Source organism: Quercus robur, chromosome 11, assembly GCF_932294415.1.
Source record: "Quercus robur chromosome 11, dhQueRobu3.1, whole genome shotgun sequence".
In the NCBI taxonomy this organism is placed as follows: Eukaryota; Viridiplantae; Streptophyta; class Magnoliopsida; order Fagales; family Fagaceae; genus Quercus; species Quercus robur.
Window position 1 is genome coordinate 39,079,695 of NC_065544.1, and position 24,085 is coordinate 39,103,779.

The window sequence follows — 24,085 nt, forward strand, 5'->3', positions numbered from 1 at the left end:
CAAGTGCAAGCGCCTTCACACAACAAATGAAGAGATTGTAAAAGAATTTTGCGACACATACCGGTGATAGATAGAAGTAAAGCTGAAATACTAACAAAATTACTATTATTGCGAGGCATGTTGAATCTCTCTTCTTCATATTGCTATATGATCCAATAAGTCAGTCACTTTTGTGAGGAAGATCAAGACCGTTAAGTCAGTCACTTTTGCCAAGAAGATCAAGACCGCCAAGCCAGTCACTCCTGCCAAGAACATTGTTTACATTCCTATTGAGTCTAATTATGCTAGTGTTTCTATTCTTGTTAAATCTATTTGTGATAATTTTCCAGTTGAGTCTGTAGAGTCTGTTAAAAACTCTTTCCCTTTTAATATGATTTATGATTCTGTTTATTTGTTGGCTTTGAATGTTTTTATTTCTAAAATTGGTAAAGAAAATCTTAATAATAAGGAATTAAAACGTAAATACCTAGAACCTATAAAAGAAGAAACCCAACCCATTAACTTGGGAACTGATGATGATCCCAAAATGATACAAGTGGGCAATACCCTAACCGCCTCAGAGAAAGATGCATTAGTGGCACTACTGACAAAGTTCAAAGAGGTCTTTGCCTAGTCATATGAAGACATACCTGGAATTGATACAGATAAAGTACAACATTGCATTCTAATAGATCCACCATGAAGCCAATCAAGCAGAAGTTGAGAAGAATGAAGCTAAAGTGGACTCTAAAGATCAAGGAAGAAGTAGAGAAATAGTACAATGCTGGATTCCTAAAAGTGGTCAACTATCCAAAACGGTTAGCTAATGTGGTTCCGGTATCAAAGAAGGAAATGAAGGTCAAAATGTGTGTAGATTTTCGAGATCTGAATAAGGCCAATCCAAGAAATGACTTTCCATTGCCTCACATTGACGTTCTGGTCGACAACACAGCAGGTCATGCTTTGCTATCGTTTATGGATGGATTTTCAGGATACAATAAGATTAAGATGGCTCCAGAAGATATGGAGAAGACTTCCTTTATCACACCATGAGGGACATACTGCTACAAGGTCATGCCATTTGGCCTTAAAAATGATGGTGCAACTTAGCAACATGCAGCCACTACTTTGCTATATGATTTGATCCACAAAGAAGTAGAAGTTTATATCGATGATATGATAGTGAAGTCTAAAGACCATGAAGGGAACATACCAGTCTCTGAAGAATCTGATTCTACAAGTTACGATTGAATCCAAAGAAGTGCACTTTTGGTTTAACATCCGAAAAACTGTTAGGGTTTATGGTAAGCTAGAGGGGAATAGAAGTTGATCCTGACAAAATCAAGGAAATTATAGAGATGAAGCCTCCAAGAACTGAAAAGGAGATCTGAGGATTTTTGGGGAGGATACAGTACATCAACAGGTTCATAGCCTAACTCACTATGACATGTGAACCAATCTTTCGACTGCTCAAGAAGGAGGTCTCAACAGTGTGGAATGAACAATGCCAAGAAGCTTTTGAGAAGATCAAGAATTATTTGAAGAAACGACCAGTCCCACCAGTTCTTGAAAAGCCATTGTTGTTGTATCTTACTACCACAGATACAACAATGGGGGCTTTACTTGCTCAATACCTAGAGGACACTAGAAAGGAGAATGCAATTTACTACATCAGCAAGAAGATGTTGCCTTACGAAGAGAAGTATTCACCATTAGAAAAGACACGTGTAGCATTTGTATGGCAACCCGTAAACTCAAACATTATATGCTTGCTTACAAGGTTTTGTTGATTGCAAGAATGGATCCTTTGAAGTACTCAATGGAAAAACCTGTGCAAGATGGGAAGACTGCTAAATGGGTTTTGCTTTTTTCATAATTTGATATTAAGTATGTGACTCATAAATCTATGAAGGGGAAAGCAATTACCAATCATTTAGCCTATTGTTCACCAAAAGAAGCTGAAGAGATCCAGTGAGAATTTCCGGATGAAGATATCATGGGGATTGAAGTAGAATCATGGAAGATGTATTTTGATGGAGCAACAAATCAAAATGGAATTGGAATTGGAGTTATCTTAATTATAGACACACTAATTGTTCAATTTGCTTATTTGTGCGATTGTGAATGGTTAAAAAAAATTATAAGTCTATATAATTAGTACTTGACAAAAAGTGTCTATTACTCACAATCACACAAATTAATATGTGCAATTTTTTTATTATTGAAACATGTTGTGAAATTGAATGTGCAATATCCTTAAACAGTTAAAACTATTCTAAACCCTAAAACCAAAATTATAAGTTAAAAAAAAAAAAAAAACAAAAGCCAAAGAAATTTTAAGAAAAAAAAAAGTTTATTTCTATATAATTAGTACTTGACAAAAAGTTTCTATTACTCACAATCACACAAATTAATATGTGCAATTTTTTTATTATTGAAACATGTTGTGAAATTGAATGTGCAATATCCTTAAAAAGTTAAAACTATTCTAAACCCTAAAACCAAAATTATAAGTAAAAACAAAAACAAAAGCCAAAGAAATTTTGAGAAAAAAAAAGTTTCTTTCTTTCTTTCTTTCATTAGAGCATTCACAACAAACTTCTAAAAAATATAGTTTTTAACAACTCAAAATACCACTTTATCTATTTTAACAACTCACTTTACAATACACTTAACATTAAATGTTCTATTTTAGCATACAATATATTAAAATAATATAAATAACACAATAAAATAACATATCCTACAAAATAAACACTACAAAAAGAAACTAAAAAGAGAAAAAAGGACAGCAAAGTTGGGATATTTTAGTGTGTTGGTGCTAAACTAAATTTTTAGTTATTTTGACAAGTTTATTGTGAATGCTCTTAATGGGCAAAATTTTCCAAACAGTATGATTTTGAAAAAAATTTAGGCGAATGGCATGCGTTCAAAGTTTATTAGTAAGTTAGACTGTTTTTTAGAAATCGAGTATAGCAAAATCGACTTCCAGCCAAAATCGAGTTTAATATACTCGACTTCCTACCAAGAATTGGCTCTGAGATGGATAAAAAAGGAAGTCGAGTATAGTAAACTCAATTTTGGTTGGAAGTCGATTTTGCCGTACTTGATTTCCAAAAAACAATTCAACTAACTAATAAACTTTGAACGCATGTCATCTGCCTAAAATTTTTCCAATATTATACTGTTTGGCAAATTTTGCCCTCTTAATGGGGGCGTCACTCGGTCTTATATCTTTCTATCTTTTCTTTTCTTTTCCTTGTCATGGGCTCAACTTATGAGAGGTTAAAAAAATAAGTTAAAGAAAAAAAATTACACAGAAAGATGGAAACTTTTTTTATTATTTATTTTGGAAAATTGAAAGAAAGAAACTAAGGTTTGCTTTTGAAATAAGGTTAAAGTTAACTTAACCCTTAAGCAGCTTTTTACCCTTTTTTTTTAATTACTATTCTTGCACGGATCCCACAAAGAGAAGCTTCTTCTTTCAAGCCAAAATGGCCAAATGGCCATAAAATCGTAAGCATATAATTAGTAGACCCAGTTTGCAAACATTATAATTTACTAGCATCTCGAGTCTCGAAGACTCGATTTTGGCCTATAAATCGAGCATCATAGACTCGATTTCCATGCTCTAATTACATCCGATGTGGCATATTTTTCCACGTGGACCACATAGAAATTGAGTCTCCAAGACTCGATTTCTAACCCCTATAAATAGGACCAACTCAGAGCAAACACCAAAACATCAAAGGAAAACCCAGAGAAAAAAAAAAACAGAGAAGATCGAGATCGGAGACCCAGGCGCACATGGCATGACCAGAAACTGACCAGAGACCCAGGCACGCACGAGCCCCATGCCGCGCGCGACCGAGGCCCACACGAGCCCTAGGCCGTGCGCGACCCAGGCTCACGCGAGCCTCAAGCCGACGCGAGCCCCTGGCCGCGCGCGACGCTGGCCGACGCGAGCCCCTGGCCGTGCGCGACGCTGGCCGACGCGAGCCCCAGGCCGCGCTGGTGAGGTTTAGCGGTGAGGTTCTCTCCCTTTGAGCTCTTTCTCTCCCTTTGATCTGATCAGTTCTCTCCCTCTGAGCTCTTTCTCTCCCTCTGATCTGATCTGAGTAGCGGTGAGGTTTCTTAAATTTGTTTTGGGTATTTCGGCATGTACAGACTTAAAATTTTTTTAAAAAATTTTGGGTTAGAAATCGAGTCTTAGAGACTCGATTTCCAGGTACACACCACATGGAAAAAAATGCCACATCAGATCTGATCCAAACATACAAACCGAGCTTCAAAGACTTGATTTATAGTCCCAAAATTGAGTCTTTGAGACTCGAGATGCTAGTAAATTATAATTTTTGCAAACTGGGTCTACTAACTATATACTTACGGTTTTATGGCCATTTGGCCTTTTTTTGCATAAGTAGCTGAGCAGCCTGAGCCCATGCCGGTCCCCATTTTGATGGTTTGGTGAAAAAGTAAAATTAAATTATTTGTTTGTGGGTCTTATTATGATTTTTGTGATTTTTGTTTAAAATGTCAAGTTGTTTTTGCTATAGTATTTGTAGGGGTAAAATTCCCAAAGTTAACAATGGGCCTTGGGCCCCGTACGGAGCCCAACCATGACCAAAAGGGGAAAAGGGGACCAAAAGACTTCCAGCCCAATCCTGTTGAGCCCAGCTTATTTAAAAAGACGTCTGAGGAGGAATGTCTCCTCGGACACACAAATACGAGCCCAATGTGCGCCCCATCCACAGTGAAGAACCATCCCAAACAAACGTGGGTAGTAGGATGAGCCTCACACAGCAGGAAGAAAGAGAAAAATGTAAGACATCCAGGGAGAAAACCACAACTGCCGCATTAAATGCAAGGAAGCTACTTTTCCAGCCGCATTAATGTGGAGAAGACAGACGAACAGTGTTACATTGGCCAATGCAACTCACAGAAAGATAAGGTGGATGTCCGATGGGACAAGCACTCAAGTGAAGATTCAGATGGTTAACAAGTGTAAGGCTCTTATCAATTTAAGGAGGGTATATAAGAGAAGGAAATCCCCATGAAGAAGGGATTGGAAAATTTAGAGGGAAAGAAGAGAGAGAGAGAGATTAAAGAATTCTGTAGTCTTTAATCAGAGCAAGAGGTGCACTCATACGTATCCTCGGACCGGTATCCTGTGGACATAAATGAAATATTCTTACGTTTAGACTGGTACATGGCATACAACTAATTAACGTTCACTTCGTCCAGCCTTAGTTCTGTAACCCGCTCTCTACAAATTCATTGTTTAGGGTCTTTTGGGCCAGAATCACTTACTTCCTGGGCCTGGGCCCCAAAAACCGCCCCTACAATTGGCGCCGTCTATGGGAAGAACTTGTGTCTCGACAAGTGAAACTGTAAGAAATGGAAGGATCAGGTCCGCGCCAAACCGGACATGCAGATTCCCAACGGCAGGACAATTTTTTGAATCTCGAACGAGAGAAAGACCAAGATAAGCAACGAGAGGGCAGTGTGAACACCTCTCACACGAGTAGAAGCCGCTCGAAAGGGAAAGGTCATGCATCCCATAAGCAAAATGATCGAAAGGCTCTACAGCAAGAGATTGATGATTTGAAGAAGAAGCTACGCCGAGCGCAGCGAAAACTTCCTTCACCCGACTCGAACACTAGCAGTAATGAGGATAATGAATATAGGTGGAGATCAAGAACCCCTCCAAGCGAGACTTTTTCCTACGAGGAAGAGCGGCCTCGCAAACGCGGCCACAAAAGCCCATCTTACCAAGGCCTGGCCAACGATGCCATGAGCAAGGCCCTGGATCGCATCTCCCAGTCGCCTTTCACGCGTAGAATAGAGAGGGCAGAGCTTCCTCGGCGGTTCCATCAACCAACGTTTGCCATATACAATGGTCGGACTGACCCAGTAGAGCATGTAAGCCAATTTAATCAGAGGATGGCCGTCCATTCCAGGGATAAGGCGTTAATGTGTAAGGTGTTTCCGTCCAGCTTGGGACCTATGGCGATGAAATGGTTTAATGCCCTCAAGCCGAACTCCATAGATTCCTTTAAACAGCTGACACAGGCTTTTGGTTCCCGCTTCATTACCAGCAGTAGAGTCCCTCGGCCCCTAGATTCCCTCTTATCCTCATCCATGTGGGAAGGGGAGACACTGAAGGCCTACTCAGACAGGTACTGGGAAATGTATAATGAGATAGAAGGAAATTACGATGACGTCGCCATCAGTACATTCAAAAGGGGCCTGCCGACAGAGCATGGCTTAAGAAAGTCCTTCACTGGGAAGCCAGTCACCAGCGTGCGCCAACTCATAGACAAAATTGACAAGTACAAAAGGGTCGAGGAGGACCAGTAGATGGGGAAGGGTAAGGCGAAGATTGTCCCTCAGGAGAGGAGGGACTTCAGGTCGGACCGCTTTAACAATAGTAACAGGCTGAGAAGAGACTATGCGGAACAGTCTGGATCCACTGGGGCTCAGGCAGTCCATGCTGTGTTTCGAGAACCATTACACAAGATCCTAGAGAAGGTGAAGTGTGAACCTTTCTTTCAATGGCCGAACAGGATGGCAGGTGACCCCTCGAAACGTAATCAGAATCTGTATTGCGCTTACCACCAAGAGCCAGGTCACACCACTGATGATTGCAAGAATCTGAAAAACCATTTGGACCGGCTTGTCCGAGAAGGGAAGTTGAGGCATCTGTTGCGCCACCCTGAAGGATGGCAGGAACAGTCAAATATTGAAACCAGACAAAGTACATTGAGGCCACCCATTGGCACAATAAATGTCATTCTTGCCACACCTGGAAGGACCGGTTCCAGCCCTTTGAGAGTAATGTCAGTGGGCAAGTTCCCGACTGAGCCGGACGACAGGGAATCCAAGAGAGCCAGAGTGATTGCCACGCCCTTAATCGGGTTCTCGGAGGAGGACAAACAAGGAACCCTTCAACCCCACGATGATGCCCTAGTTGTTACGCTCAGAATTGGAGGTTATGACGTAAAAAGGGTGTTAGTTGATCAAGGCAGCACCGTGGAAGTAATGTACCCTGACTTGTATAAAGGGTTGAACTTGAAGCCAGAAGACCTGTCGCCATATGATTCCCCTCTGGTCAGCTTTGAAGGAAAAACCGTCACCCCGAAAGGCATAATTAGGCTGCCTGTGCAAACAGACTCAGACGTGGTGGAGGTGAACTTCATTATGGTAGATGTGTACTCCCCCTACACAGCTATCGTGGCCCGACCGTGGCTTCATGCACTAGGGGCTGTGCCATCAACCTTGCACCAAGAAGTGAAGTATCTGTCAAGAGGTCAAGTCAAAGAAATAATAGGGAACCAAGGAATGGCTAGGCAATGCATGGTGTCGGCAATCTCACAACGACCAAATAGTGAACCTTCCACCTCAGCCGAGAACGGCTTATAGCAATTAATTACCCCGGTCCCAACTGCGGGTGATGGAGGACCAGCCATGGAGGTGAGCTGTGAAGATCTGGAGAAAGTACTCATCGGATCAGACCCTGAGAGGTTTTTTTAGATCGGCTCAGAATTACCACCCCAGGAGAAGTTAACACTAATTGATTTTCTCCGACGGAATGTGGACGTATTCGCCTGGGATCCCTATGAGGCCCTCGGGGTTGACTCAAACCTCATCTGCCATCACCTTAATGTTAACCCGGCTATAACGCCTAAGAAGCAACCTCCTCGGCGACCGTCAAAAGAACACGTAGACGCTGTGAGATAAGAGGTCACAAAATTGAAGAAAGTAGGGGCTATCAAAGAAGTATTCTACCTCGAATGGTTAGCCAACACAGTCGTGGTAAAAAAGAAAAGTGAGAAATGGCGGGTCTGCGTAGACTTCATGGACCTAAATAAGGCCTGCCCGAAGGATCCTTTCCCCATGCCACGGATAGACCGATTGGTAGATTCGACTGTCGGACACCCCCAAATGAGTTTTTTGGACGCCTTTCAGGGCTACCATCAGATATCCCTGGCTGCCGAAGACCAAGAAAAAACTACTTTTGTCACCCCAGTCGGAAACTATCATTATAAGGTGATGCCCTTCGGCTTGAAGAATGCCGGGTCGACCTATCAAAGGATGATGACTAGGATGTTTGAACAGCAGATGGGTAAGAGCGTTGAAGTGTATATAGATGACATGGTGGTAAAAAGCAAATTGGTGGCCGACCACATCAGAGACCTCGGCAACATCTTTCAAATTCTGAGAAAGTACAAGCTACGACTGAACGCATCCAAATGTTCATTTGGGGTGGGATCAGGAAAATTCTTAGGCTATATGGTGACCCACAGAGGTATAGAAGTTGACCTTGACCAAATAAGAGCCATTCATAGCCTGTAGCCTCCTCGGAATCCCAAAGAGGTCCAGAAGCTCACCGGCATGATAGCTGCTTTAAACCGTTTCATCTCCCGCTCAGTGAACAGATGCAGGCCTTTCTTCCCACTCAGCGGATAGATGCAGGCCTTTCTTCCTCCTATTGCACAAGTGGAAGGGTTTCGAGTGGACTGAGGAGTGTGCTTTAGCTTTCCAACAGCTCAAGGAATACCTCACCCGACCACCGATTATGTCCAGTCCCGATGCCGACGAGGTGTTGTTCGCCTACATCGTAGTAGCCTCTCATGCAGTGAGCTTAGTGCTAATCCGAGAAGACAACGGCACGCAGCGACCCGTCTATTACGTGAGCAAATCACTGCAGGAGGCAGAGACCCGGTATATCCCCCTCGAAAAAGCTATCTTGGCCATCGTACAAGCCACGCGAAAGCTCCCCCACTATTTTTAGGCACATACTGTAGTTGTGCTAACTCAACTTCCGTTGAAGTCCGTCCTCCGCAGCGCCGACTACACAGGCAGAATTGCAAAATGGGGAGCGATTCTGGGCGCCTTCGACATTAGATACATGCCTTGCACCGCTATAAAAGGTCAGGTCCTCGCCGATCTAGTAGTTGAATTTGCGGAGCCCACACTAGAAGGAAAGGAAATGTCGGGATCACTAAGTGCTGATGAGAAACTAATCAGCACAGTCTCTCAGCATGAACCCAATTGGTGGAAAGCACACATCGACGGTGCAACGAACCAAAGGGGCTCAGGGGTGGGACTCGTTCTGGTCTCTCCCGAAGGGATAACCATAGAAAAGTCGTTGAGGCTCGGATTCTCAGCCACGAATAACGAAGCCGAGTATGAGGCGCTATTGGAGGGAATGTCAATGATCCGAAAATTGGGTGGAAAATTCGTAAACATGTTCTTGGATTCGAGACTCATCGTGGGACAAGTAAACAGGGAGTTGGAGGCAAAGGATGAAAGAATGCAAGAGTATCTGGTCCGGGCTAAGCACCTACAGACCCATTTCTATCACTTCTGTTTAACGCATGTACCTAGGAGCGGGAACACCCATGCTGATTCTCTCGCAACGCTGGCCACCTCCTCGGCTCAGCCACTTCCTCGGGTTATTTTAGTAGAAGATCTCTACCGCCCAACAACAGAGAAGGCTAACGGAATTCAGGTACACAACGTTAGGGCAGGACCTAGCTGGATGGATCCTCTAGTACTGTTCTTAAAGCACGACACCTTACCAGATGATAAGAGTGAGGCCGACAAGATTAGAAGAAAGGCCTCTCGATTCTGGTTGTCCGAGGACTCCAAACTTTACAAACGCTCGTTCTTAGGGCCATACCTGCTGTGTGTGCACCCAGAGGCTACTGAACTCATCCTAGAGGAGTTACACGAAGGAATTTGTGGAAGTCATACGGAGGGTAGGTCCCTGTCCCATAGGGCCATAACGCTGGGTTACTGGTGGCCGAGCATGCATAAAGAGGCTCTGGAATATGTGAAGAAGTGCGACCAGTGCCAAAGGTTCGCCCCGAACATACACCAGCCAGGCGGAGAACTTAACCCACTGTCCAGCCCTTGGCCATTCGCACAATAGGGCCTAGACATACTAGGACCATTCCCCAAAGCGGCAGGGAACAAGAAATTTCTTCTCGTCGGCACCGATTACTTCACAAAGTGGGTCGAAACTGAGGCACTGGCAAACATTAGGGACGTCGATGTCAAGAAGTTTGTTTGGAAAAATATTATCACTAGGTTTGGGACCCCACACACCCTGATCTCGGACAACGGCCTCCAGTTTGACAGCAAAACCTTCAAAAGATACTATAATGAGCTGGGAATTATCAATCGATACTCCACACCGGCTTACCCACAGGGTAATGGATAGGCGGAAGCCATCAATAAAACCATAGTGAATGGGCTGAAAAAGAGGTTGGACGACGCGAAAGGGAGGTGGGTTGAAGAGTTAGCCCATGTCTTGTGGACATACCGCACCACACCTCGCAGGTCCACGGGAGAAACCCCCTTTTCAATGACCTACGGAGCCGAGACTGTCATTCCACTGGAGATAAACTTCCCAACACAGAGGACTACTACCTTCTGCCCCCTTGCTAATAACAAACTTCTGGAAAAAAGCTTAGACCTCATCAAAGAAAGAAGGGAAAGTGCAATGGTCCACCTAGCATACTATCAGCAAAAGCTCAAGCAGGGTTACGACACCAAGGTGAAGTCAAGGCCATTGGCGCCCAGGGATCTAATACTGAGGAAGAACCTGGGCACCGTGAGAAACCCTTCATAGGGAAAACTCGGACCAAACTGGGGCCCATACCGTATCACTTCCATAGCCGACATAGGAGCCTACTTTTTGGAAGATTTGGATGAACATGTAGTGCCACGCCCTTGGAATGTAAATAACCTGAAAAGGTACTGTTATTAATGAAAGACATAATTCTTGACGCCACATTATTGTATAGCTACTTGGGCTAAATGTTAAACAAAACCCAAGTCCTGCATGGTTCCTCGAACTATAGACTTAGGGGAAATTAACCTCGCAATCATTTTCACTAAGTGTTAAACAGAACCCAAGTCCTGCCTGACTCCTCGGACCACAGACTTGGGAGAAATTAACCTCGAAACTATTTTTGCTAAGTTTTAAACAGAACCCAAGTCCTGCCTGGCTCCTCGGACCACAGACTTGGGGGAAATTAACCTCACAATCATTTTCACTAAGTGTTAAACATAACCCAAGTCCTACCTGGCTCCTCGGACCACAAACTTGGGGGAAATTAACCCTGAAGCCAATTTCATTAAATGTTAAACAGAACCCAAGTCCTGCCTGGCTTCTCGGACCATAGACTTGGGGGAAATTAACCCTAAAACCAATTTCATTAAGTGTTAAACAAAACCCAAGTCCTGCCTGACTCCTCAAACCACAAACTTGGGGGAAATTAACCTCGCAATCATTTTCACTAAGTGTTAAACAAAACCCAAGTCCTGCCTGGCTCCTCGAACCACAGACTTGGGGGAAATTAACCTCGAAAATTAACCCTGAAGCCAATTTCATTAAGTGTTAAACAGAACCCAAGTCTTGCCTGGCTCCTCGGACCACAGACTTGGGGGAAATTAACCCCGAAAATTAACCCTGAAGCCAATTTCATTAAGTGTTAAACAGAACCCAAGTCCTGCCTGGCTCCTCGGATCATAAACTTGGGGGAAATTAACCCCGAAGCCAATTTCATTAAGTGTTAAATAGAACCCAAGTCCTGCCTGGCTCCTCGGACCACAGACTTGGGGGAAATTAACCCCGAAGCCAATTTCATTAAGTGTTAAATAGAACCCAAGTCTTGCCTGGCTCCTCGACCACAGACTTGGGAGAAATTAACCTCGCAGTCATTTTCACTAAGTTTTAAACAGAACCCAAGTCCTGCTTGGCTCCTCGGACCACAGACTTGAGGGAAATTAACCTAGTATTAGTCTTATCTAATCATTGACTATCATTTTTTACATATTCATTCATTCATGCTCAATTTTCAACAGTTAGTGGTAGAATATACATTCATTCATGATGAAAGCAGAAAAGAGAGTAGAGCAACAGGATTTAAAGGAAAACGACATCTTTCATTGTAATCCAAAAGCGTTGTTTTACAAATGTTAACAGAACAAAATATAGAGGGTAAAACAAAACATAAAGGGGGCAGCTACAGATAAAATCCTACACTATTTTCCTAAGTCTAAACCCTGAGCAGGCTCGGGTTGATCAACTGTTGCCTGAGGTTCCGAAACAGCCTCCTTAGCCTGTGCGACAACTTCCCTGATTGAGAGACTGTCCTCGGACGATTTATCCTTCTCGGCCGGCTGCGCTTCCTCAGTTTCTGGCATAGGGGAGTCCGAGGTCAAGGCCTTCGTTGAGAGAGGCTCTTCAGGGGCAACCGTGTCTGGAATCTCGCGAATATCTTCCGGGAAAAAGATATTCTCAACTTTCCGGAGATCGGAGTTCGCTAGAACCGCTGCCCGATCCAAAACTACACCCCAAGACATGGTGATGTAGTCCCTGCATACGGCGGCCACCTCCTCAGTCAGCCTAACCTCTGTATCCCTGACTCTGCGATCATATGAGGTCGCCACTGCTTTCTCGGCCGCATCCCTGGCTAAGCGGGCCTGCTCCTTGACTTTTGCAAGCTCGGCCTTGAGATCTGAAGCCGTCTGCTTCTCTGTCGCGAGTTTTTCCTCGGACTGGCGGAGCTGTTGGCGCAGATCCTCAACCTGCTTAATGGCGTTTTTAAGGCCGGCCTCCGCGCTCGCGCGACCCTTTTTTGCCTTTTTTATTTCATTGCTCAGGCGATCAGTCTCTTGCCTGAGGTCTCCAGCTGTCTTCTCAACAGTAATGCAGGACTGAGCCTCACTGTTAAGGTCCTCGCGAGCTTCTTGGCCCATTCCTCAGCAACAAAGATTTGCTAAGTGACCTGCGCCAAAAAAGTAAAGGCCTAATTAAAAGAGAATGACGAATAAATAGATACGTAATAAGAACACTAGATAGGAGAAATCTTCACTTACCATAGCTATGTCCCTCTTCAGCGACATGAAAAGGTCTGGTTGCCGGGTAGCCCGAAGACCGTCCATATCGCGAGGCAAAAGGAGGGGCTGCTGCAGGGTCTCAGCTAGGAATGACACATGCCCTCGTTGGGACTCCCACAAAGTCGCATCCCAGGAAATTGGGGTGCCATCTAACTCGAGCCGTGGCAACCATATCCGCTGTTCCCTCCGAATAGCCACCTCGTCTCGGCTATCAACGGACCTAGTCCTCTTCTCCTTGGGCTCTTTAGTCTCTTTACCCTTCTTTTGGTGTTTGGCCTTTTCACGGCTAACCTCGCCCTCCTCCAATTCCTCCACAGGCTTTTTTCGCCTCAAATTGGGCATAGGCTGTAGTGCTGCATCCGATGTGGGAGGAAGAGAAGGAGGAGGAGCCTTGGAGGTAGGTTGTTCCTTTGGGGCATCTTTGGAGGACTGCCCCTTGTTTCTGTTGGAAAGGAGGCCTCTCAGACCAGACCTTGGTTTCAGATCCATTCCTTCTTCCTCGATATCCTGGCTGGTATTGACTTGTGCAATTACCAAACCAAGATTGGGAGCTGTCGAGGCTCGGTCTAGATCTGAATCGGAATCTGAAAGCTCTACTAGCCTGGCCGATACCTCTCCCTCCTCAGCGAAGTGAAACTGGTCTATCTGATCCTCCAACGACGATTGCGAGGAACCGGCTTCTTCCATGGGGACAACTGCTACGGGAAGAACGTGCCGAACAGGTAGTTGGATGGGAGGTAAGTCTCTTGAAGCGAGAAATCCCGATACGGAGACGTCAATGCGTGCTAGCCTTGGACTACCGGCCCTGATGGCTTGACCAGCGTCTACTACGAATCGCGAGAGAGGCACGTAGTCCAAAATCAGAGGAGCTGACCGCAGTTGCCCGTTCGCGCTCACGTAAATCTCGGACCTTAGAAGAAAGTTGAGTGCCGGAACGTTAACCAAGCTTAGCCGAGGAGACGTTCGCTCTTTGTCTGCGAAGCCCAAAGAAAGGGTTACGTTAGTCCGAGGAGGCAAATAAACAAATTCAAAACTGAAAAAGGAAAAGAAAGCTCAAAACTAAGGTCCCCTCCAGGGGATCTAACTCTACGATGTCCCACCTGGTTTTCCTGCCCTGTCCGGACAGTGAATACTGTCGTGCCATGGTCCGGAGATGATCAAAAGGTCGTCTTTCAAGCCTTTGTTGGACTTGGGAAGGCAGGATATCAACCTCACCTCGTCGGACCTGGACTTTAGGTAATATGAGTCGCCGAGGCTATGGCATTCATATAGATGAAACACGTCGTGCCACGAAAGGCCGAGGTTCATCTGATCGTTCAAGGCATCTGTGCACCCCAGGATACGGAACATGTTCGCGGCGCATTGGTAGGGGGCCAGCCTATGACCACGCAAATAATCCCTAGTTATCCTCCCCATTGGGATCATCATTCCTCCTTCCAAGAAGGCTATCATTGGAATGGAGACCTGCCCAGTCTTTCTCTTAATAAAAATTTCCTCCAAATGGCAATACTCTAAACCCACTTCCGGTGGAATACGGTACTTCGCCCTGAAGCCTTCCATACCGGCCGGAGAGTCTACCATTTTCTCAAGCTTACCCATCCCCCTAATCCTAGGCAACGTGATGATGATTTACTTAAGGAATAACGCTAGAAAAGGCAACGGAAAAGAAATGTGCACTTACGGGTGAGGAACTTGCAGGAAATCTTCAAGGGGACGACTGCGAAGGCTTGAACACTTTGAAAGGGAAGGTACTGGAATGCTCTGAGTGCTTGTTCAAAAAATGGGAGGAAATGCCTTTAAAAAATCTTATATATTCGGGAGAAGCTAGACAGACATACTCCCGCCTAGAGAAATAGAAATGATATCAACCGTTGATCTGGCACCCAACCGTCCGATTGAAAGACATAAAACCGCTAAAAGCAATAATTAGCGCCTCATGGGTCATTAAACGCCTCTATCATTAATGAGGCACGTGAGAAGCATATCTCCGCACGGGTGAAGCAGGAATCCACAATAAATGGTCCTATGAATGTCAAAATCCCGCATTTCCTCCTCGGATAAGAGAGAAAGAGTCGGAATTTTGAGGGGCTATTGTAGGGGTAAAATTCCCAAAGTTAACAATGGGCCTTGGGCCCCGCACGGAGCCCAACCATGACCAAAAGGGGAAAGGGGGACCAAAAGACTTCCAGCCCAATCCTGTTGAGCCCAGCTTATTTGAAAAGACGTCTGAGGAGGAATGTCTCCTCGGACACACAAATACGGGCCCAATGTGCACCCCATCCACAGTGAAGAACCATCCCAAACAAACGTGGGTAGTAGGATGAGCCTCACACAGCAGGAAGAAAGAGAAAAATGTAAGACGTCCAGGGAGAAAACCACAACTGCCGCATTAAATGCAAGGAAGCTACTTTTCCAGCCGCATTAATGTGGAGAAGACAGGCGAACAGTGTTACATTGGCCAATGCAACTCACAGAAAGATAAGGTAGATGTCTGATGGGACAGGCACTCAAGTGAAGGTCCAGATGGTTAACAAGTGTAAGGCTCTTATCAATTTAAGGAGGCTATATAAGAGAAGGAAATCCCCATGAAGAAGGGATCGGAAAATTTAGAGGGAAAGAAGAGAGAGAGAGATTAAAGAATTATGTAGTCTTTAATCAGAGTAAGAGGTGCACTCATACGTCTCCTCGGACCGGTATCCTGTGGACATAAATGAAATATTTTTACGTTCAGACTGTTGCATGGCATACAACTAATTAACGTTCACTTCGTCCAGCCCTAGTTCTGTAACCCGCTCTCTACAAATTCATTGTTTAGGGTCTTTTGGGCCAGAACCACTTACTTGCTGGGCTTGGACCCCAAAAACCGCCCCTACAGTATTTTTAGTAAAAATATAAATTAGTTAATTTTATTTAATTTAAGAAAAATAAATAAATTATTCTCAGACAAACACTAAAAAATATTTACCTAAATAAAGTCAAACAATTTCAATTTTACTATATGTCATATATTATAGATAATATACATTTTCAATTAAGGAAGAAAAAGATGAAATTTTTTAACAACTAGAATAAGCTAAAAAAGGATTTATATGATTTACTTGGATTCTATTTGTATTGGTGAGGACAAACCTTGATATAATAGATTTTATATCCATAAGAGCATTCACATCAACTTATGCATAATTTTTTGTCTATTTTAGCTAATTATTTTTCAAAACACCCACATCTTATTATCTATTTTATATTCTATTTCATTGAAATATTATTTTTTTTACACAAATTTTTATTATTTCTCCCAAATCTACTCTCTCTCTCTCTCTCTCTTGTCTCTACCAATCCCTAACCTCCTCAGTCCTCTATCTTTGCGGCTTGAGCTTGAGCATGAGCAGGTGGCAGGACTAGCTGGTGAAGCCACTGTCTGTTCTTCTTGCAACACCACATGTTTTGATCCTTGAGCTTAACCAAATCCACTTGATTGAAAATGTTTTACTGTTGCTGGTAGAACTGGTGGTATTGGACCCATCCTTGTTGGTTGATTGGTGTAGCAAGAAGAAAGTGATATAGTGAGGGAGAGAGAGAGAGAGAGCAGATCGTGGTGGAGAAAAAAAGATATGTTAAAATATTGATTTTCCTAAGCTAGTGCCTCTTAAATTTGGACTAGAAATATAGCAAAATCTCTTTTTACCTCACTAGTTAATATGACGTGGGTATTTTTTGAGTTGTATTGGCTAAATTTTAGTATTTATGTTATTATAAATCTAAACGAGTTGATGTGAATGCTCTAAATAAATATACCAAAACTTATTTTGATTGGATTATGTTACCAGTTAAGTAATTAAAGATGCATATGGTATGCATAAAACAAGAAGTTTGATATTCATATATGATACATATAACTCACGTATCAGTCCATGCTCATTCAAATTTATGCTTATCCTCTCGTGTAATCAGATATGCAAATTGCTTACCCTATGTCCTTGCAGCTTGGGACCCTTTTTGTCATAGTTTTGGGACCCTTGTCATTTTCCAGTCTCTCAACCCAACTTTTGAGGTAGAGATATTTCTATTTATTTGTAATATATAACTTACATATATATTATTAGGTGAATATGTGCTTTGTGTCAATATGACTATAATAAAATGGAGACAAACAATGCAATCTTTCATAATTATAGAAGTTCTTCTACGGACAACAAGTTTAGGTGTCAACTCATTATAAGTCAAAATAAAATAAAGGCAAAAATGCAAAACTAACCCTTTAACTTTCAGTCTTTTTCATTTCAGTCCTCCAACTTTCAATTTTGTCATTTCAATCCTCTAACTTTCAATTGTTGTCAATTTAGTACTCCATTAAACTCCAGTTATGTCCTGCCGTTAATTGAGCCAAAACGACGTCGTTTTGGCTCTTTTTTTTATAATAAATTTCGGAATTTAAAGAAAAAAAAACTGATATTAAAAAAAAAATCAAAATCGAGGAATCATTCCACACCCAAATCACTCACTGAAAAAGCTTGTAAATTTCCTACACACTTCTCAAACCAAATCCTCCACATTGTAAATCCAAAACACAACAACAACAAAACTCCCACTACCACTTTCAAGAAACTAGCTACTCATCAATCTCTCACAAAAAAGTTTCAGCTTTCTTTCCATTATTTCATGCCAAGATTCAATCTTTCAACATCCAATCTCTTCCAAAGTCCAAGAACACTCCTAAAACTGAAGAAGACAATGGATCTGACCCCGACCTAACAAAAATCAAACTGTACACGTGGCCGTCTTTAGCAAAACCCATGAAACTGCCACACACACAAAAACGCTCAGTCCGCCCTCTATTTAGCATTCTCCTCCTCATAGTCTTCGTTGCCACTATCAGCTTTCGCGCCGTGCTCTACCGCGTTGACATCAACCTCAACCTCAATGTGTGGTCCCCGTAGAAGAAAACCCATGTCCTCAACGTCAACTCCAAGCTCCTCAAATACGCGTCTGTTGACATCTCTGAGCCACGCGCCAAGCAAGAGATAGAGCAATTGCTAGAGGGCAACTTTGCGAGCCAAGGCCGGTATCGAACCTTTGCCAACAACCAACTTAATCGTTTCCCCAAATTCTCTAAGTTAGGGATTTGGGTGTGGAATGATTCCTCAATTTTGATTTCAAGTAAGGGGAACAACGTCCCCCTAAATGTTTTCCCCTTTTTTTTTTTTCTTTTTTTTAATATCAGTTTTTTTTTTTTTTTTAATTTCTTCAAATTCTAAAATTTATTATAATAAAAAAAAATAAAAAATAAAAAATAAAAAGAGCCAAAAAACATTGTTTTGGCTCAATTAACGGCAAGACATAACTGGAGTTTAACAGAGTACCAAATTGACAACAATTAAAAGTTAGAGAACTGAAATGACAAAACTGAAAATTAGAAGACTGAAATGAAAAAAACTGAAAGTTAGAGGATCAGTTTTACATTTTTACTTAAAATAAAATAAGAATTTACTCAAATTCATCATAACTCAAAACAAGAGTATTACAAATATTTTGTGAGATTTTACTATGTCCTTAAACTTTCTCTATTTATAGGGGGATCAAGTTCAAACTTGTTTCTCCCCATTATTTTAAAAAGTAATTATTTTTTATGTTCATTTCCCATAAAGAGCCGTAGACAATTCTATATTATTATAAGATTGTGAGACATTTATTTGATTTAAATAAAGTAATATCATCACTTAAGATTATTTTGAAACAACTGATGGAACCTTTCAAATCGGAAAAAGTGAAGCAAGCACCAAATAGATGCACCCACCCAAAGCATTAAGCCCAAATGGCTTTTTTCCAGGTTTTTTCAATTAAAATTATTGGCACATCATTGGAGGCAACAGATGTGGTTCTCTTCTTCCTATGGTTTAGATATTTACTTATACTGAACATAACCATATGCATATTGCCTTGATGCCCAAAGTTGTGAGGCTGTAAGCCCTTAGTTTGATTGGCTTGAACTAATAGTACTGTATAAGCTTATATCTAAAATAATTGAGCAAGTTGAAAAGTCCTCAATAAGGTGATCAGTGACGATAGATCTTAAACCACATATATATTGAGTGGTACTTGAACTACTCCACTCTGATAAATAAAAAATGAAGGGGAAAGTGGAGTCTATGGTAGCGAAGCTAGTCATGACAAAGTTTTTTTTTTCTAGGGGCAAATGGAAATACATGGTGAGAATTATGAAAAAATTGGGGTTTCACCATAATAGATAACTCTGATAATGACTTGCGTGAGTATCCCTACATATTCAGTTCTTACCAATGGTGAAGTGAGTGGGTATATTCATCCATCTAGAGGCTTACACCAAGGAGACACCCTATTTCCATACCTTTTCATTATTTGTGTGGACGGGCTCTTGGTGCATTGCTCTTTAGGGAATAGGGAGGCCGTATATATTTTCCCTGAAGGTAATAGCTAGTAATATCATAAAACATTTCTTTGCTTGTTACTAGTTATTAGGGACTGAAAATCCTTAATTTTTACTCGTTTTTCTATTGAATTTTGCAGAATTTATTGTAATTTTCTCACTTCAGTGAGTATTGATGCATGTTGGTATAGCCGATGGTAGGAGTTTTTATTTATTTATTGTTGGTGGCAGGCATGGGTACGTTGTTATTTGGTGGATTTTGAGTAGGGCGGTATATATAGTGTAGTGCAATGTTAGTCATCATTTTTCAGACAAAGTTTCTTTTAATCAGGTTGGAGGGTTCTCTATTATTATCGACTAATAAAACCATTTATATGAATAATTAACTTATTTAAATCAAGTCAAATATGACAAAATCAAGTAGGTCTTATGACTAAAATTACATATGAATACTCATTTTACTAACTATATGACAAATTAGAGAACTTTCTTAAAAACTAGTTTTGATTAAAATTCTATTGCTTTTTCCCCTCAAACAATCGCAATAATGTTGTAATCCCCCAATGTAAAATTCCCCTCCATCCTTCTTTTTTTTTTTTTTTTTTTTTTTTTGAGATACAAATACACACACATACAAGGAAAGGAAATGCGGTTCTAACTTCTAACACAAAAGTACACTATAAACTCCATTAAAAAAGTCATGATAATTTATAAGAAAGAGTGGAGCAAGTTATATTACTTACAACACACTTTCTTCCTTCTTCTTTCCCTTTTTTTTAGTTAATGTTCAATAACCTTTCTATTTTTCTATTTCTTTTTTATTTCCCTTTTCCCTCCCAACAACCATAAATAATGATATTGCAATGTTTTAATGAAAAAGACCTCTTTGTTCTCGGCGAAAATGGCCAACTGGCCTTAAAAACCAAACTATCTAGTTAGTAGGCGAGATTTAGAAACATATTTTATTTATAGCATCTCGAGTCTTAAAGACTCGATTTTGGGCTTCAAAATCAAGTCTTTAAGGCTCGATTTGTATGCTTGACCACGTCTGATGTGGCAGTGGTGCCATCTGGTATTGACATGGAAATCGAGTCTCTTAGACTCGATTTCTAACCCTTATATATAACACTCACACCAAACACCAGAGCATCAGAGGAGGAAAAACCCAGAGAAAAAAAAAAAAAAAAAAGAAAAGAAAAGAAAACCAGAAACAGAGAGGAAGAGAAGATCGAGATTGGAGACCCAGGTGCGCGCGGCATGACCAGAAACTGACCAGCGACCCAGGCGGCCAGGGGCTCGCGCCGGCCAGCGTCGAGCGCGGCCAGGGGCTCACGCGGCCTGAGGCTCGCGCGGCCTGGGTCGCGCGCGGCCTGAGGCTCGCGCGGCCTGGGTCGCGCGCGGCCTGAGGCTCGCGCGGCCTGGGTCGCGCGCGGCCTGAGGCTCGCGCGGCCTGGGTCGCACGCGGCCTGGGTCGCGCGCGGCCTGAGGCTCGCGCGGCCTGGGTCGCGCGCGGCCTGAGGCTCGCGCGGCCTGGGTCGCGCGCGGCCTGAGGCTCGCGCGAGCCTGGGTCGCGCACGGCCTGGGGCTCGCGGGAGCCAGGCCGCGCGCGGCGGCTCGCGCGAGCCAGGCCGCGCGCAGCCTGGGGCTCGCGCGAGCCTGGGTCGCGCACAGCCTGAGTCTCACGCGAGCCCCAGGCAGGCTTGCGCACGGCCTGAGTCTCGCGCGAGCCCCAGGTCGCGCGCGGCATGACTCTGATCTGATTTGGTGAGGTTTGGCAGTGAGGTTCTCTGTTTCTCTCCCTCTGATCTGATCTGAGCTGTGTGTTTCTCTTTCTCTCCCTCTGATCTGATCTGCGTTTGGGTATTTTGGCATGTAGAGACTTAGAATTTTTTTAAAAAATTTTGGGATTGAAATCGAGTCTCTAAGACTCGATTTCCGGTTCACGTGGAAATCGAGTCTAAGAGACTCGATTTCCATGTTAATGCCAGATGGCAACTCTGCCACATCAGACGTGATCAAGCATACAAACCGAGCCTTAAAGACTCGATTTTGAAGCCCAAAATCGAGTCTTTAAGACTCGAGATGCTATAAATGAAATATGTTTCTAAGTCTTGCCTACTAACTAGATAGTTTGGTTTTTAAGGCCATTTGGCCATTTTCGCCCTTTGTTCTCTTCTTAAATGACAAAGAGAGGTTGTTGAAATCCCCCAAATGACAAACACCTGTTATCTTCTTCTTTCCTTGTTCTTCTAAAGTTTATATATACTTAGTTTAAGAATTAAGACCTTTTTAGATCACCCAGTGAAGGCATGTGTTGGAGGGTTGAATTGAAGTAAAAGAAAAAGTTGTTGGTTTTCCATTGTAATTTTAAGCTGTCACATTTAATGAACAAAATATGGAAGCTTCAGTAGCAACAAAATATTTGTCCACTAGGTTAACGAATCTTCAAAAATGTATTCAGCCTACTATAGCAGAAGATAGCTTGCAACAATACTTGTGAGTTTTTGCTACAAAATCACTTATCATGCCTTCCCATACTTCCAAAATGAAACACTGAAACACAAATAAGTAATAACCCGATTACAAAATGGAAATTCCTAATATCCCATACACAAGTAACACAACAAATCCAAAGTACACAATTCTCACATGGAAAAAGTACTAAAATCACTCTTGCTGGTTGATAAAGGAAGCGAACTTGTTGACCAAATCAACAGCCTTCTCACAATCTGGCTTCATCAAATGGAATATATGACCCTCTCCTTCATGCTCCACAGCCTCCACAGTTCCAGCCCACCCACTCTTCTTTAACTCCTTATAGTAACACTCACCCACACCTCTTAAATGGTCCTTCTCAGCAAAAATTATCAAAACCCTTTCACACCCAAGCTTGGCCAAATCCTCCTGTGGAGGCTTCAACCTAGGATCCTCTAACCCACCATTTGTTGGACACATGTACAACCACATTTGATCATCCTCCATACCACCAAAGAATGGATGCACCAAAATCACCCCGACAACCTTAATACCCGGTAACCCAGTTGACCCGACCCGAACTGCCAAAGTATGAGAAACATTCCCTCCACCACTATCCCCACCAATGAAGACCCGGTTAAAATCTGCGTACTTGTTCAACCATGACTCCGACCCATTTCTATTAACGTGAGATGCGACCCATTGGAGCCCTGCCCATGAGTCCTCGTAACAAGCGGGTATGGGTCGCTCTGGAAAAAGCCCATATTCAATTGAGACTGCTATGGCATTGGCTTTAGAAGCCAATGAGATGAGGTGGTTATGGTAAAGCGGAGAGAAGGCAGACTCAAAGCAAAAGCCACCACCATGGATGTAGAAGAGTAAAGGGAATTTCTGGGTCGGGTCATGGATCTTGGGTAAGAAAATTCGGGCAGAGATGGAGGGCTCAGTTGAAATAACTACGTCTTTGGATTGGACCCCAGTGATTGGATCATCGGAAGGTGGGATCTTTTGGTTTTGAGTCCATTCAAATTTTTCAACCCGGCCATCTTTGTAGACCCGGAAGAAGCGGAATTCATGGGCTACTTCATTGTTGGTTGACTCCATTTGAAAAAGCAAAAAGAAGAAGATGAAGAGAACAGAAACTTAAAAGTGAGAGTTTGATAAGAGAAGTAAAAAACAAGTGATGAATAAATTAATAGGAGTAGCTGCAATGTTACATTCTGTGGTTATAACGGCATTAGTAACAGTAAATTCCATTATTGTATTCTGAACTGTGTTAGAGTTGTTAGGAAAAGTGGTCTATGCGTAGCTACAGTGGTTCTCTTTTTTGTAAATTACATGAAAAGCATGTCTTTATGTTTTTGCTTTTTTGTGGGCCGAAGTACATGAGAATTGAGAAGCATGAATATGAATTTGTAGGATTCATGGAGGCCGGCTCAATAGGTGATCACCTATTGATATAATTGTTTAAGGCTTTCAAATAAAAGAAGGTCCGTTTGTAAAAAAAAATTATATATATAATATATTTATTTATATATTTTAGTTAAAAAAAATTTTAAACATTTTTATTGGTCAATAAAATGCATTAAAAAGGTCCATTGTATCTTAAAATGCAAAACTTAAAAAGGAAAAAAAAATAGTCAAACTTCAGCTAACAAAATTAAATTCTAGGAGCCAAATTTATTAACCCATTCTTGAAATATGTTCAAAATTAATAACAGACAAATTCATTAATAATACATCGTAATTGTCTTGAAATATACTAAAATAGAGATTATAAATTTAAAAAACAAAAGAAAAACCTCTCATCTCTCTATCTCTCTGCCAGTCAGTCTACCTTGAAATTTTTCTTTATTGATTCCAGCGTAACAGTCGGCGGTCACAAATGGGTATTCTTCTTCTTCAGTTCTTCCCCTCTTTCTCAGTTTCTCTGTCTTAACAAAAATAAAGACTCAGGTCTATTTCTTTAACTTAAATTATATATATATATATATATATATTTTAGTTTACTTCATACTTTCACTGCACTGTACAGCTTTTTTTTGCTATGGCTTTTCTAATCTGCCCCTCTTTAGACCTTTTTCTGCCATATATTTGATACTGATAGGACATCTTTTTTCTTTAAATCTTAGCCATAGGAATATATGATGTAGTGGAGTACAGGCCGGATGGTTCTCACTCTTTTTTTTTTTTTTTTAATCTTACACTTTATCTATTATTATAAATTATTATATCAATTAATAGTTTGATGTATATCATATCAACTCATTTATATTATAGTGACACTAATTTATTAAATCATGTATTAAATTA

General features: G+C 42.0%; 3 protein-coding genes across 3 annotated transcripts; 2 read left to right on the top strand and 1 right to left on the bottom strand.

Annotated features, from left to right (window-relative positions):
• Window positions 1-1,421: 1,421 nt before the first annotated feature.
• Window positions 1,422-1,769, top strand: LOC126705018 (uncharacterized). The gene has a single exon (XM_050403981.1). It carries the CDS (start codon window positions 1,422-1,424, stop codon window positions 1,767-1,769), a length of 348 nt encoding a protein of 115 aa, XP_050259938.1.
• A 4,570-nt stretch (window positions 1,770-6,339) lies between these two features.
• LOC126705019 (uncharacterized) lies at window positions 6,340-7,401 on the top strand. The gene has a single exon (XM_050403982.1). The coding sequence runs from the start codon at window positions 6,340-6,342 to the stop codon at window positions 7,399-7,401; it is 1,062 nt and encodes a 353-aa protein (XP_050259939.1).
• A 14,330-nt stretch (window positions 7,402-21,731) lies between these two features.
• On the bottom strand, window positions 21,732-23,194 carry LOC126706584 (2-hydroxyisoflavanone dehydratase-like). Its single transcript, XM_050406113.1, has one exon. The coding sequence runs from the start codon at window positions 22,874-22,876 to the stop codon at window positions 21,965-21,967; it is 912 nt and encodes a 303-aa protein (XP_050262070.1). The 5' UTR covers window positions 22,877-23,194; the 3' UTR covers window positions 21,732-21,964.
• Window positions 23,195-24,085: the final 891 nt, after the last annotated feature.